General features: G+C 34.0%; 1 protein-coding gene across 4 annotated transcripts in view; it reads right to left on the bottom strand.

Moving 5' to 3' along the window:
- The window catches only part of LOC136990759 (sodium channel protein para-like), a 476,095-nt gene that overhangs the window by 246,371 nt on the left and 215,357 nt on the right, over nt 1-14,367 (bottom strand). For all 4 annotated transcript variants that reach the window (XM_067289190.1, XM_067289191.1, XM_067289193.1 and 1 more), the window contains one exon: nt 8,125-8,218. In XM_067289190.1, coding sequence (XP_067145291.1) covers nt 8,125-8,218 — 94 coding nt within the window. The remainder of the gene's footprint in view (nt 1-8,124; nt 8,219-14,367) is intronic.

The following is a 14,367-nucleotide window of genomic DNA, read 5'->3' as shown; positions in this document are numbered from 1 at the left end:
GGCTGACCTACTTTCCCCGGGATGTAACAGTGATGTTGTGGTCAACAGCATAACAACCCACATCTGCCATGAGAGTGAAGTCCTGGTGCTAGTCATGAAGATCATTGCCTCCCAAGACTATGACAATTATATCAAAGTCATTAAGAGTCATTTAATGGGGCATAGTCCAAACCATGGCCGTCTACCAACGGAGATCCATGGCTACAAAATCTTGAATAAAGACCTGTTTTGGCAGGATGGTGACGATCATGGTCATAGTAATCTCAGGCTCTGTGTCAGGGAAGAAGCCATAAAGGAAGTAATTAGGCATTTTCATGTATCCGCCTACACTGGACATAGAGGGGTTAGTAAAACTATGAGAAATATTCCTCGTTACTACTATTTCTGTAACATGCTTAAGAAGGTCAAGGATTTCATTCAAAAATGTGAGGTATGCCAACATTATAACCTACATCAAGGGATGGCCCCATACTGCAAACAAGAAAAACCCCAGTACCTGTACCAGATCATTTCAGTAGACTTTATTGGCCTGTTACCTACCTCATCCAGAGGAAATCGTTACATCCTGGTTATCATTGACTTGTTTACTCGTTTTGCTGAGGCAGTACCTTTAGTAGCTCACTCTCTCATGTCTGAACTGTTTGAAAAAGTGATATGTAGGTACAGATGTCCTGAAAAAATAATATCCAACAGGGGAGCTAATTTCACATCACAATTGGTAAATGATGCACTGAGACACCAGAAAATAAAGCACAATCTAACCACTTCTTACCACCCCTGCTCCAATGGTACGTGTGAAAGAATCAACAAGTCACTCATATCAATTTTAGCAAAGATTTCGAACAGGTGCAAATCAAATTGGGATACCTTCATTCCACCTGCCCTGGTTTTGTACAACACATCTCCTCATGAGTCGACTAATGAAACGTCTTCCTTCTTATTGTATGGCCTTGACCCGAGATTTCCTGATGCTGTATTCATTCATGAAGCAGCCAATGGTGACGCGGTCCAGGATCACAAAGCCCATCTGATGCAGCAAGTCTGCATGATCTGGGAAACAGCTTCGTACCTAAGTCAGTTTAGAAATAAGAGGAGTAGGGCATACTGGAATCACAATAGGAAGTTGCATCTATTTGTGGTGGGCTGTGGCTGGAGGTGGGCCAGAGGGTGTGGCTGAAATCTGCCGTAAGAAAGAAGAAAAAAAATTTACACCCAAGTACTAAAGAATGCAAAATTGTTACAAAGGGTATCAGATAAAGCACAACTGAAATTCTTCAAGGCACAACTCAAATACCTCAAAACACTTGAGATCTATGCCTATATGCAAAAAGTTTTGCAAATTTAATCACGTTAGATATATTTGCCAACAAGTGATATGTTTTTGATTATTCCTGGATGATATTGGATGTCATTGTGTGGTTTTCATTTATAATACTGATGATTTTATAACCTTCAGTTTATTGCACACCAATTTGTGTGTTGACTTTTTAAGTTTGAAAAAGTCTTTCTGAAATTAAGAGTTATGTTTTACATTTAAAAAATGAGAAACTTCATCCCAGAATTGTAAATGAGTCAGACAGTGCTCTTCACAATTCAAGAACTTATTTTCAAAGTTACTTATCTCCATTTATATTTTTTTATTTCATGGTACTGTGAGAGTATAGAAAGTACAAATGAGTCAACATGGAGAACTTTAGTGATTTCTTCGATGGGACAAATTGATAATAAGCATGCTTGATAGAGCAGGAATCCATTTACCTCAATAGGGACTAGACAAAGACAAATATCCAAATTAACAAGATAACCCTTTAATTTTCCATGGAACATACAGTACATTCAGGGAAACGCACAGGAACATAATAGATCCCAACAATCCAATCTATCAAATAGCATTAACACACAATTCTCCCAACAAATAATGTGTTACAGAATTCCTGTAATGCACACACATAGAAGGTACCGACAATGAGTTTAAAGTGTACCTCTTCTTTTACTTCTCATCAGACAGGAAAGAGTTCAAAAACAAAATCTTCCCACTGACAGTCTTTACATTCTCACTTTCCGACTAATTCCCCATGCACTTTCACACACCACCACTACTTTGCTTCTCTATCTTCGTCCTCTCTGTATTTCCGTTCTAACTTCTCCCTGAGATACACCCTTCAATAAATCTCCCACCCTAGGTCACACACCTAAATTTACACAACTCCTCTCCACCGAGTTGGATCCACCACATAGCAAAGGGGGACAGGAAAAGACGTAAGACACATATGACCCCACCAAAAAAAAAAAAATATGTAAATATTAGTGTTTACGGCCATGGTGGAGTTGCCTGAAGTCAGGGACCGACCTGTTTCTAAGATCGTAACAGGAATTTACCCTATTCTGAGTATAAGCTGCGTTGCTCTCCTTGCTCTTCTCCTCTTTAAAACGATCAGTTTGGCGAGGGATACACCCCTGGGGTACCTGTGACCTTTTAAGGAACAGGATGTCAACTTCCTCGAGCTCCTCTTTCTCCACAATAACCGGAATAGGGTGGTTCAGCACCCTGGCTTTAGCCTCTTTTCCATTTGAAAAATACGGCTTTATTCTATCAATGTGCACAATAGCCCTGGAGAGGGTCTCACAATTTCCAATTTCCACATTTATGAACCCCATGACTCTAGATATCCTGAAAGGACCAGAGTAGTTCAACCTGGACATCCTCATTACATGCATATGTCGCTAATGCCATAGTTGTCAGCTTATTTTCTTATGGAATATTCATGTTCCTTCATCCTCATGGCGAGACCTCTTGCCCTCGCTCCAATGTATGTTAATGAGCAATTAACTCATTCGTCATGAAGAGATACCACGTAAACCCCCGGATAGTATGAGTCATGTATATAGTTTTTATCATTTCTGATGAAAGAGATCGTTGGAGAGCATCGATATGCTATGAGCACCTTTGTGGTCCTGACTATTTCTCTTTTATTCGGCTCTTGTGGATGTATAGCTTTGTAATGGGTTAGTCGTTATTTATTTATATTTATACGCCTTGCCGTGGTTGCGATGGCCGGTTGAGTGCCTTGGGAGGACGTGGGCACTTGATGTGTCCCCAGCCGGCATTGTAATGACCGTCGATGGTCATCGTGTTAGCTTATATATACTGGAGAAGGCGATCGGACTGAAGGTCCGGGTAGCGTAACTGGTAACGTGTCTGCACGGATAGCAGAAGTTGTGGGTTCGAGTCCCGCTTCGGGCCGATTTATTTTCCTCCAGTTCCAAATTATTAAAATTATTTATTTAATTTAATTATAGTTATTAAGTTTAGTAAGAGATGGCGCCTAACGCCAAGCTCTAGTGCCAAATTGTCTTATTAATTATTTATTTATTATAGCCAACTCTAGCCCGATAATTCGGCTCTTGTGGATGTATAGCTTTGTAACGGGTTAGTCGTTATTTATTTATGTAACTTGATTAAAAGTGGCAAAGAATCGCAGTAGTCTCAACCTTGGGGATGAAAGTGTAGATGAGCCTACCAATGGTGTCACGGTCTCAGCTGTCTTGCCAGAGAATGAAGATTTGCTTCTTAACATGATTGTTGATGTATGAGGTAGGAATGTAACTGAAAGTACTAGTGACTGAAGACTTTGCCACCTGTTTGGCAAGACGGTCAGCAGTCTCGTTGCCAAGAACCCCCACATGACCCGGGACCCATTGGAAATCTATTCCAATGTTATTGTCTAAGTGTCTGAGAATGTGGTGTATGAGATGGATGAGTTTTAAGTGGTTATCAGACTTCGTAATCCTGTGTAAAGCTGTAGCTGTGTACTATCAGAATAAATGCGACAGTGTAAGTAGTATCTTTTGTCCTTCCTATGCCTAATGTGAATTAAGCTCGTATATATAGCTAAATTTTCTGCCTGTGCTATTGAGCAGTATGAACCTAGACAGAAGCATGCGTTGTGAAGCTAACTGCGTAAGTTGGAGTAAACTACAAAAGCGGCATCCATCTTGGAACTGTCAGTGACAATCCAAAAACATAAAATGATCACCTGGATTTTTGAAGTAAATGTTAGGGATAAGCTGATGGGAGGGATGCTAATTGTAAGTCAGGAGGGTATTTTTGTCGATGCTGAATTTTTTGATATCATCGATCAAGGTAAAACTGGGGGGAATCTTACCTGCTGTAATTATTTTGTCAACATCTGAGTCGCTATAATCTCGCCAGGGTAAGGTGACGAGATTTTCCTGCCAAATAATGTGTTTAATTTCTAAGTTGATAGAAGTCAATCCAGACATTACCAAAAGGGCACTAGCAGCTAGGCAGTTAAAACTGGCCTAATAAGGCCTAACTATGAACTCACTACTCAGAAAAGGCTGAAGAACAACTCAGAAAAACCTGAAAAACCAAAATACTGCAATGCAGTAAAACCAGAAAATCTCAAAAACTAGTTAACTGAGAAAAACCAATATTATAGGGGAAGCTAAACACCTAAAGACCTAACTAACTACAAAAAGAGAACTATCTAACTTAGATCTAAACTAAGACAAGACTAACTAACTGAAAAACACAGTAAAAACTGAAAATTTACAAAAGCCAGCCAAAAACAAGAAGGTGATCAAGTGGAACTTGAACAGGAGTAAATTTAAATCAATTAAATAAAAACAAACCTAACTGTTTCTGCCTGGCAAAGCCAAAACAGAAACTGAGCTAGATAAGCCTAACCGCTAAGCCTAACAAATGAGGAACAGAGGAAAATGAAAAATCTAGCCTATTGAGAACGAAAATCTGAGTCAAAATGTAAGCAGTAACAAAAGTACTAACTAAAATGACAAAACACAGCAGGAATAAACACTCAATAGAGCCCAAAAAACACAAAAGTATACCTCAAAAACACTCACCAACACAGGCAAGAAGCAGCAGAGGAATCACTTTGTAATAGTAAGGATGATGTGAAAGGTTAGGTATAAATAGAATGACTAGATCACATTACCAAAGAATATTTCAGATGGAAAACATTGATAACAATATGCAGTAGACAGGACAATATTTTGTCTAGGACAATCTGGCCATTCATCAGAGCATCTAAAAGATGGTTGAGTGACAATGACATTGTTGCCTTAAAGGCAGAGAAGTCAAAATACGTGGTTCTATGAAAAAGGAATCATACTGCAATGCCATAACACAGTATATCTCAGACATGGAATGAACAATAGCACCCAGTAGTTTCCTTGATAAAATATCTGGTATGTATATATATATATATATACATTTTATTTAATTTTTTGGGGTCTCCAGAACAAATTAATTAAATTTGCATTAAAACCTACAGTAAATCGATAATCAGTTAACAAACAATTCGGATAACAAACAAAGTCTTGGAACGGATTATGTTCGTTCACCAATCACCCACTGTATAAATAAGGGGAATAGAACTATTCTACAAGAATAACAAATGAAAGTTATTACATACTATGAAACACTTTCTAATACAATAGAACCTCTATTATCCGGACTAATTGGGAATGAAGGTAGTCCGGGATAAAGGAAAATCTGGATATTCGAAAAAAATAATAATTGACAGTGAAAGCAAGGACGACGCCAGCCAATGGGTAAGGGAGGGGGCAAGATGATGTAAATTGATAGAGGATATGAATTGTATGTAGGTAAAATAAAAACGATTCATAAGGTTTTAATCATTTACTATGTACCGGAAAAGAAATATCTCAAATAAAACATTTTCTTTAACTTACAAGAAGCCTAAGAAAATTATTTTAATTAAAACTTAGCATTTAAATAACTTTTTCGAATTTCTAGGGGAGGGCAACTGCCCCTCTGCCCCTCCCCCTGGCGACGCCCTTGAGTGAAAGACATGTACTGTACATACATTATGAATAATTTTTATTTGTCTAGATTTACATATAGCTTCAATATTGAATTATTTTTTATTAAGGAATTCAATTAATGACTTTTGTTTAAAGCTAGCTGTTCTTTTTGAAGCTGCTAAATCACGAATACTTTTAGGACATATAAGTTGTCCTGAGTTACACTCTTCTTAGCTCTCAAACCACTTCATGGAGACATCTAAGCACTGAAAAGCTTCAGAATGTGTAGGACCAATAATCTCTTACTTCACAAATCTCTTCTTTGTCTTCTCAATCTTGTTCATCTGAGGCAGATATTTCTTTAATTATTTCCTCACCATTCAAAATTTGGAATCCAGGATTGTTCACATCACAATTTAACCACTCAGTTACATCTTCTTCGTCACATTCAGCACTTATTGAAATTTGTGCTATTGCTTCCGCAATGTCTCCTATACCACTTTCTACTGTGTTACTGGAATTTACTAATGGTCTTTTCAAAATTTTGTTCCATGCATTCCATCACATACGTACATGAACGGTGTCGCAATTCGCCAAGTGCAAATCAACAAATTTGTACAATTTTTGTTTATTTTGAACAATCCAGATAATTGAAAATCCGGATAACAGAGGTCCGGATAATCGAGGTTCTACTGAATATACAGAGAAATAGTCAGGACCACAAAGGTGCCCGTAGCATATTGTTGCTCCCCAACGATCTCTTTCATCAGAAATGATAAAAACTACGTACATGACTCATACTTTCCAAGGGTTTATGCGGTACCTCTTCATGACAAATGAGTTAACCGCTAATTAACATACATTAGAGCAAGGGCAAGAGGTCTTGCCATGAGGGTGAAGGAACATGAGTATTCCATAAGAAAAAGCTGACAACTATGGCATTAGCGACGTATGTGCAGTGGTGATATTCAGTGGGTTTGCACAGGTTCGGCCGAACCCATTGCCAAAATTTTCATTTTTCTGAACCTTGTTAAACACAGAACATTTCTCAGTAGTTTTGTTTTTTTTCTTAAATATATTAAAATATACATATTATACTCTGTAATACTACTAAACTAGAGCCTTATACCCTATTCGCACCGAGCATTTCAATCTAGATTGTGAGCAAGGTCGAAGACTATGTCTTGGTGTGATCTCTCTCGATTGTTTCAATCTCGACCGAAATGAGGTTTAATCTGAATCAATTCAAGAGAGTTCTTGAAACTAGACCCAGTCATAAGAGAGATCCCACAATCTCACGCGCGTGAGATAATACAAGATGGTTGCAGAACACGTGTCGGGCTATGGACAGTGAAATAAAAAGGATATTGTATTATGAGAGATGATGACATCTGTCTATTATCGGCAGTGCCATTTGGGTTGAAAAATTTCTCTGTAAAAAAAAAAAAAAAAAAAGATCAACAGCACTAATATACTGTCGTTACCTGGTCTTCGCACAGCGCTTGTTAGGTTCCAAATATGACACTGATTATTAGATATATCGCAAGAAAAGGTATTGTATTTATTTCTAGCCAAAACTTCCATTTCGTTTGTCGGTGATTGTCAGGGAAAAATTTTCTGCTAGTGAACCCTTTGTTAACTATTTCGAATATCACCACTGTGTATGCGCGTAATGAGGATGTCAAGGTTAAACTACAGAATGCAAAATTATTACACAGGGATATCAGATAAAGCATAACTGAAATACCTCAAGGCACTTGAGATCTATGGTGCAATTAAACAGGGAGTCGCTATTAACTTCAAGGAAACGGACAAGCTATTCACAGCATGGCATGGCAATTTTTGAATTAAATTCTGCCAACAGAAACTCACATTAATGATAATTTAAATTACAGAGAATATTTATGTCATAGTAATTAATGTGAAATTAATTAATTATTTATTTGTTTATTGTTTAAATAATATACATATTTTGAAATTATATCCCGTACATAACATATAAATTTTTACGCGATGTATTCTAATTATGTAATCAGTTCAAATTTTTAAAAAACATTCTATTTTTACTAGTTGTTTGTTCGGTATCATTTGCACCCGAGGATGTCTATTTCAAATATACGAAAATGTTAGTAAATTTTTTGTTTTCTTTTCATATGCTGGTGTTGGTTTCGTGAGTGGTATATTTATACAAACCCACTTTTTGAGATATATCTAAACATTTTAACATTATCATAATATCATCATATATTATTATAAATGTAATACGATTCAAAAACTTATCAATAAAAAAATAATTTAAAAAGTTTCTCATACCTTTCATATCCAATTCTGTTTGCCTTTGTGGATCCATGAATGGACTATCATATGGTTTTTGTTTACTACCATATTCCACATCATCCAAAGAATCCTATACAAAGTTTAAAGTGATGATATAGATTACATTTATTAATCGAGATTTTAGTAAAACAAATTTTAAATAAAAACAATAAAGGAAATAGATTCATGCTATTTTAAAATGCAAGCATAAACTTAGGAAAATTACAAATATAAAAGGTAATATAACCTTAAAAAAAATAGATTTAATAAAAAACAAATCTCAAAATTATATACAACTCCTGTCAACACAGATACTGCTGAAAAATGTAATTTTATTAGAATTAGTAATGATTAATAACAATACCAGACATTGATTTATGTTAAAAAATATAAAATTAATCTGACAAGCATGAGTATAAAAATCTTTTTATGTAAATGTATATTCTATGAAAACATATTAAAAACTTACAGATGTATGTGTAACTTTTTATTTAAATTAAAGATTTAGAAATTACAATCATAAATAAATTGTTTTCTATTAAAAAAAATTAAATTATAAAATTTATATTAAAAAAATAATAAAATTTTGTGATTAAATATTATTAATTTCTTATATGATAAAACAAAAATTCTTATATTCTTTTTAAATTTGTAATATTGATGTATAATCACTTTACATTTAATGGAAGAGATATCTTAATAAATTTTATTATATATTAAGCATTTCCTAACTATTGCTTGTCATGGTTAAAAATTAATATTTAAAGAATACAGTCGTAGTTATCCCATCAGGCCATTCATTCAAATTTTTTCAGAATTTCTCTGCACAGCAGTCGCAACAGCATCTCTATTGCTACCTCCAATGTAATTCTGCTCTTATGATGTTTTCTACAGATTTCTGCTACATGCAGTTGTTTGAGACACACGACACACATGCATCACAAAACAGTTATAACATGCATGCTATACACCAGCTAAGCCACAACATCAAGTAGATCTTACAGGAAAACAATACAGTATTATGCTTATATTAAATATTAATTAATTTAATATGTTTTTGTTAAATTTTTAATATATTTTATTCTTTTTTTTATTGAAAGATTACTGTTATATTATTAAAAACGTATTTTAATAAATGAAAATTAAATTCAAATAGTTAATTTTTTTTTAAAAATAAATAGCTTCTCACAACATATTAAGAGATTTAAAAATGATAAGACAGCATTCAAAATTGATATTTACAATAAAATCAAATATTCATTTTCCTACTGAAATTGTTTTGAAAAAATTATTATAAAAGTAAAAATAGAATTAATTTTTAAAACTCGTTTTCATTTACAAGTTAATTTAGTTTATTAAAATATTCTGAACAAAGCAAAAACACACTAAGATAAGCCTAAGATAAATACTCACAGAGACCTTCCATACTGGATCCAGCAGGTCTGTTTATTTGGAAAAAATGAAAATTTTTGATCACTTTCAGAGATCTTTGTCAAGTTATTTTGCATTTCCATAAATCAAATGCTATTACATGAACAACTTTTTAAAAAAGGAAAATTCTATATACAATCTAAATATATTCAAATTAAAAAAAAATGAAACTGCTTTGGCTGAATTTGCAAGTGAGTCCAGAATGTCCTTGTATCCATTCCAAGCTTTATAAATTTCGGTGTGTCACCACCTATGATATGCAACAGCTAAGAATAACAGAAGCTATCAAAAATTTATAAAGCAGTATTCAAGAGAGGTTGTATTAATAGTAAAAAAAATATTAACCTATCATAAGTGTGGCAAACAATAATATATTACCTCTGACTATAGCAAACTTTAACCCACCACTTTAAATTTTGTGACCTCAATCACTAGTTATTAATATGTGTTACAGCATTTAATACTTTTTCTACTCTATCTCCAGTTGTATTACAGAAAGTTATAAGCATAATTTAAAAATTTTTTATGTCATATTTCATCATTACATCATTACATCATATTTTTTTGAATATTGTCACATTGCATGTAGAATGTTCCTTTTTAAAAAAGTTGTTCAAGTAATATTGTTTGACTTCTGGAAACGCGAAAGCTGGATGAATATCACTAAAAGTGATTGAAAATATTCATATTTTTTCCAAAATGAATGCATTTACTGGAACCAGTGTACAGATGTATGCAAGTGTTTATATTATTTTCCAGCTTTTGCAGTGTTTCATTAAGATAAATTTAAATACCAAAATTAAAAAAATAAAGAAAATATGCTTCCAAAATTTTGAATTCCATTATTCAGCTTCTTTTGTTCTGCAAAAATAGAGAAATAATAAAACTAACAGAATTTTCTATTGATTCATTGGTTACAAAATAAATATACATATGTAAATATCTCAAAGCGCAATGTTATTAATCAAAGCCAAACGATTGGTAATTGACAAAAGGTTTCTAAGTTTCAGTAACAGAGTTTTGGTAATGCATATTCAAATTTGTAAGGTCCATTGTATTTTTTTGATAGATTTGATTCCTATCTTTCTTGTTGGTTTTGTGGAGATCTAACTTGATTTATCTTAATTCTAACTAAGTTCCCAAATTGTCGGGAAGGTTTTGTACATATTTGTTTTAGTTTGATAAAGTATCTTATTTTATAGAGATGTTCTAGCATTCTTGAATTGTACATATACAGGCTTTACTAATAAATAGAATTTTTTATATTATATATAGTAATTCTTTTGACATTTGATCTTTAATAATAATATTTTAGTTTTGCCCATGCAAGTCCAGGCCTGGTACACTAACAACAAACCGTAGTAAGTAACATGCCATTAGCGTATTTTTGCTTTACTTTCATATAATAAGACATTACAAACCTAAGGGAAACATGAACTACCATAAAACTAGGAACCCTCACTCCTCTCTGATTTCATTCCCCTAACTCCAAGCTCCCAAACCTTTTGAGTGAGCTGTACAAATTTTGCATAGTTAGTCTCTACAATCCTTTAAACTTTATATGCTACTCTAAAACTCAGACCCTTATTCCTTCTCCTGATTTCATCCCCACAAATTGGCAAGCCCATTGACTGATATGCATCAAATTTTGGCATAGTTACTCTCTGTCACCCTGTGGGAGACCTACTCTAAGCCTATAACAAAGACAACTCAGCTCTGAATTTCCCGAACAATGCTGATCATTCTTTGCTGGTATACAATAAAATATGAAAAAACAAACTAAAAAAAATCTCTTGCTGTTTATAGGTAACAAAGCGATGTCAATATTTATTATTATTACTCAAATGTTAAGATTATGTAGTCATTAATTAAAGTTTGAAAGTGCTAGAATATTCAATTTTATTAACCACTAACCAACTGTTACCACTAACTGTTGGTTAGTGGCAACAGTGGTCATTTTGCTCAAAAGCTCCCTCTTTCTCTTCCTGTTTGATTCCCCCCCTTTTGTTTCTTCATACATGGACAAATGTTATCCTCTGGCAGCAGCGCCGCTAGCTGTTTGAGCGCCCATATGCAATATTGATTATGCCGCTCCTGTTTAACTACAACTACCTACGCTGAGCTTACCGGCAATACCAATTTTCCACCCCCTGGACGTGCTGCCTGCGTGTGGTGCACGCCTTGCACGCGCGCTTACGGTGGGCCTGTCTCTGGTCACAGATTGTGTGAAGTTGTAATGTTAATATATGTTTTTGTTTGAGTTAATAAAAGGTTTATTAACTATCATAGTTTGTGTTAGGAGTTCTGGCCTCCAGTTTTAACAAGACCCACAAGGGAATGGCAGAGGGTGGTGACAAATAGAACCCAACATATCTGAGACAGATCTCCATAAAATGTTCCTGGGGTTACTCATATTCAATCCTGGTCCCCAGAGTGGTAAGCTGACAGCTTAACTGCCTCAACCATCCAGATATCTCTTCACCACTCTTATCATCATACACATCAAGAAAGAAAAAACATTCCCAAGTTTGCTTGTAGAAGATAGATTTTCTTTAACTCATCACCATTTCAAGTTGGTGGTGTTTTTCAAAACTGAAATGCCAGCCAAATGTACAATTCCGACTCAAAGGCACTAAGAGGGTTTTTTCAGATCTTCTTGGTACCCTCATGGTGAAAAGAGTAAAACCTACCACAAAATCATGTTTAAAATTTGCTACTCTGAAAGTTTGCAACCATAATTATGTAAAACCTATGAAATTAATTAGCCAATGTTTTAGCCCAATAGTTGATCTTATCACTTCGTAATTAATACACATATTATAAAAATGAAAAATCTGTATTCTTGATTGACTTAAAAGAAAGTTCACTGAAAAACAAAGATATTAGAAATAAATAGTATTTTAAGATTTGAAAATGATAATTACACTTTTTACTTTAGTAAAATTGAGTTTCTTTTTGGGAGAGACTGAACTTGATAAAATTTTTGAATGTTAAACTAGTTCAAAACCCAGCTAAAACAAGATTTTTTTCAATTTAATTACCAGAAGATGATCGCATCTCTCTCCCCGGAGTCACTTCCTTTCCCAAGGGACTCATTGAATGTGTCACCAGGAACTAACAACAAATATTCACCATTGGTCGAAATTAGTAACATGGCTAAAAAGAAGGCATCGAAACCAAAGAAGGAGGACCCCAAGATAGATAAGGATTGAATCGAGGACAAGAAGGTCGTCGTGAGTTCACCAATCCACCTCCTTTTTATGCGAGTGCTCCATCGCTGAACCTTTTGTCTGCCCTTCCACCAATCCCTCGATTGCCATTCCTATCCATTTCTGACATTCTCCGACATCACAAACTCGAATTCTCTCCACAATTCAAGATGATCCCGTCATCTATGATCTTCAATCTACAACCTTGAAAATCAACACTCCAATCAAGGTATTTCGCATCACGTATAATATTGTAAGCGCTCTCTCTCTCTCGGCTAGGCACTCGTTAACTTACACATACAATCATATTATACTATATAGCTTTGTCCGATTTAAGCCGCTTTTTGAAGCTAAAGAGAACTCTCTGTTATCCTATGTATACGTGTAAATAAGATATATAAATAAACGGGTATTTTTCCTTTGTAAATAAGTTGAAGTGTGCACTTTTTGGGCCTCCATCCAGGACTCCTAGTGTTTACATACGCAACCACTCGTGCAAAATCAAAATAGCAGCCAACAAGGTTTCTGTATTAGTCTTAAAGGATACAGTGGTGTCAGTCCTGACTGCCAACCCTCTGGTCACATTTTGATAGACAAATTGTGACAAACATTATGAAATTTAAAAATGCTAATTATTTATTATAAAATCTTTTATTAATGGAAAGTAAAAAAGAATATTTCTTGGCATCATAAAAATTTTCAAGATGCTAATAATTTATATGTAAATTATTAGCTTCTTTAAAAATTTTTATGATGACAAGTAGCAATTTTCAAACTTTTGCAAAACAAAATTAATTTAGATATATTTAATTTAAAACAAACAAATGTTCCAATTTACCTTCAACTCTTTCACTAATGATAATAAAGGCATACATCTTATTAACTCTGAAAGTGAATCTAATTGACAAATTAATGTCTTCGAGTGCCCTAACTTCATTTTTAAATGTCATTATTTAAAAATAAAGCTAAGACACTTTAAAAATGTTAGCATGTCGAGTAAATGGATTTCTATGATTAATATGCCACACATTTATATTGTCATTGATCTATTTAATTCAACAGAATTGATATAATCAAGAGATTACTGCACCACATTTACAAATTTTATAATTATTATTCAGTATGCAGCAACATTTGAATGTTTCTGATATTTCAATTAAAAATAATTTATAAATAATAAATATAACTGAAATTTCTTTAATAAAACAGATTTTTGTTATTATAATGAAAACTTTTGTACAAGTTTTCATGATATAAAATTGCATATCTCAAAAAGCATAGCATTTTACTGTTCTGAATAATTTAATTAAAACGAGCAATTATTTATTGTGACATTGTCACAATGCAGGCTGCAATCCTCACCACTTCAAATTAGTACTGTAGTGTCTTGCCCCTGTACATCATACTTTTCCATTAGCATTCCAATTATCTATTTAACTCCTTAAAAAAAAAATTTTGAATTGAAATAATGTGACTTCCAGTTTGCATCAGAAGTTCATACATAGTTAATTGGGGCCTCCTGCCCCTAAGAATTCTATATCCAGTCTTGGCTTTCATATATTTAACTCTGTTCTCGAGATTAGAAAAGACAATAGTGGGA

Source organism: Centruroides vittatus, unplaced genomic scaffold (assembly GCF_030686945.1).
Source record: "Centruroides vittatus isolate TY-2023 unplaced genomic scaffold, ASM3068694v2 contig_134, whole genome shotgun sequence".
Classification (NCBI taxonomy): Eukaryota; Metazoa; Arthropoda; class Arachnida; order Scorpiones; family Buthidae; genus Centruroides; species Centruroides vittatus.
Note: the sequence above shows the minus strand (reverse complement) of the source record. Positions and strands in the feature narration are given on the sequence as shown.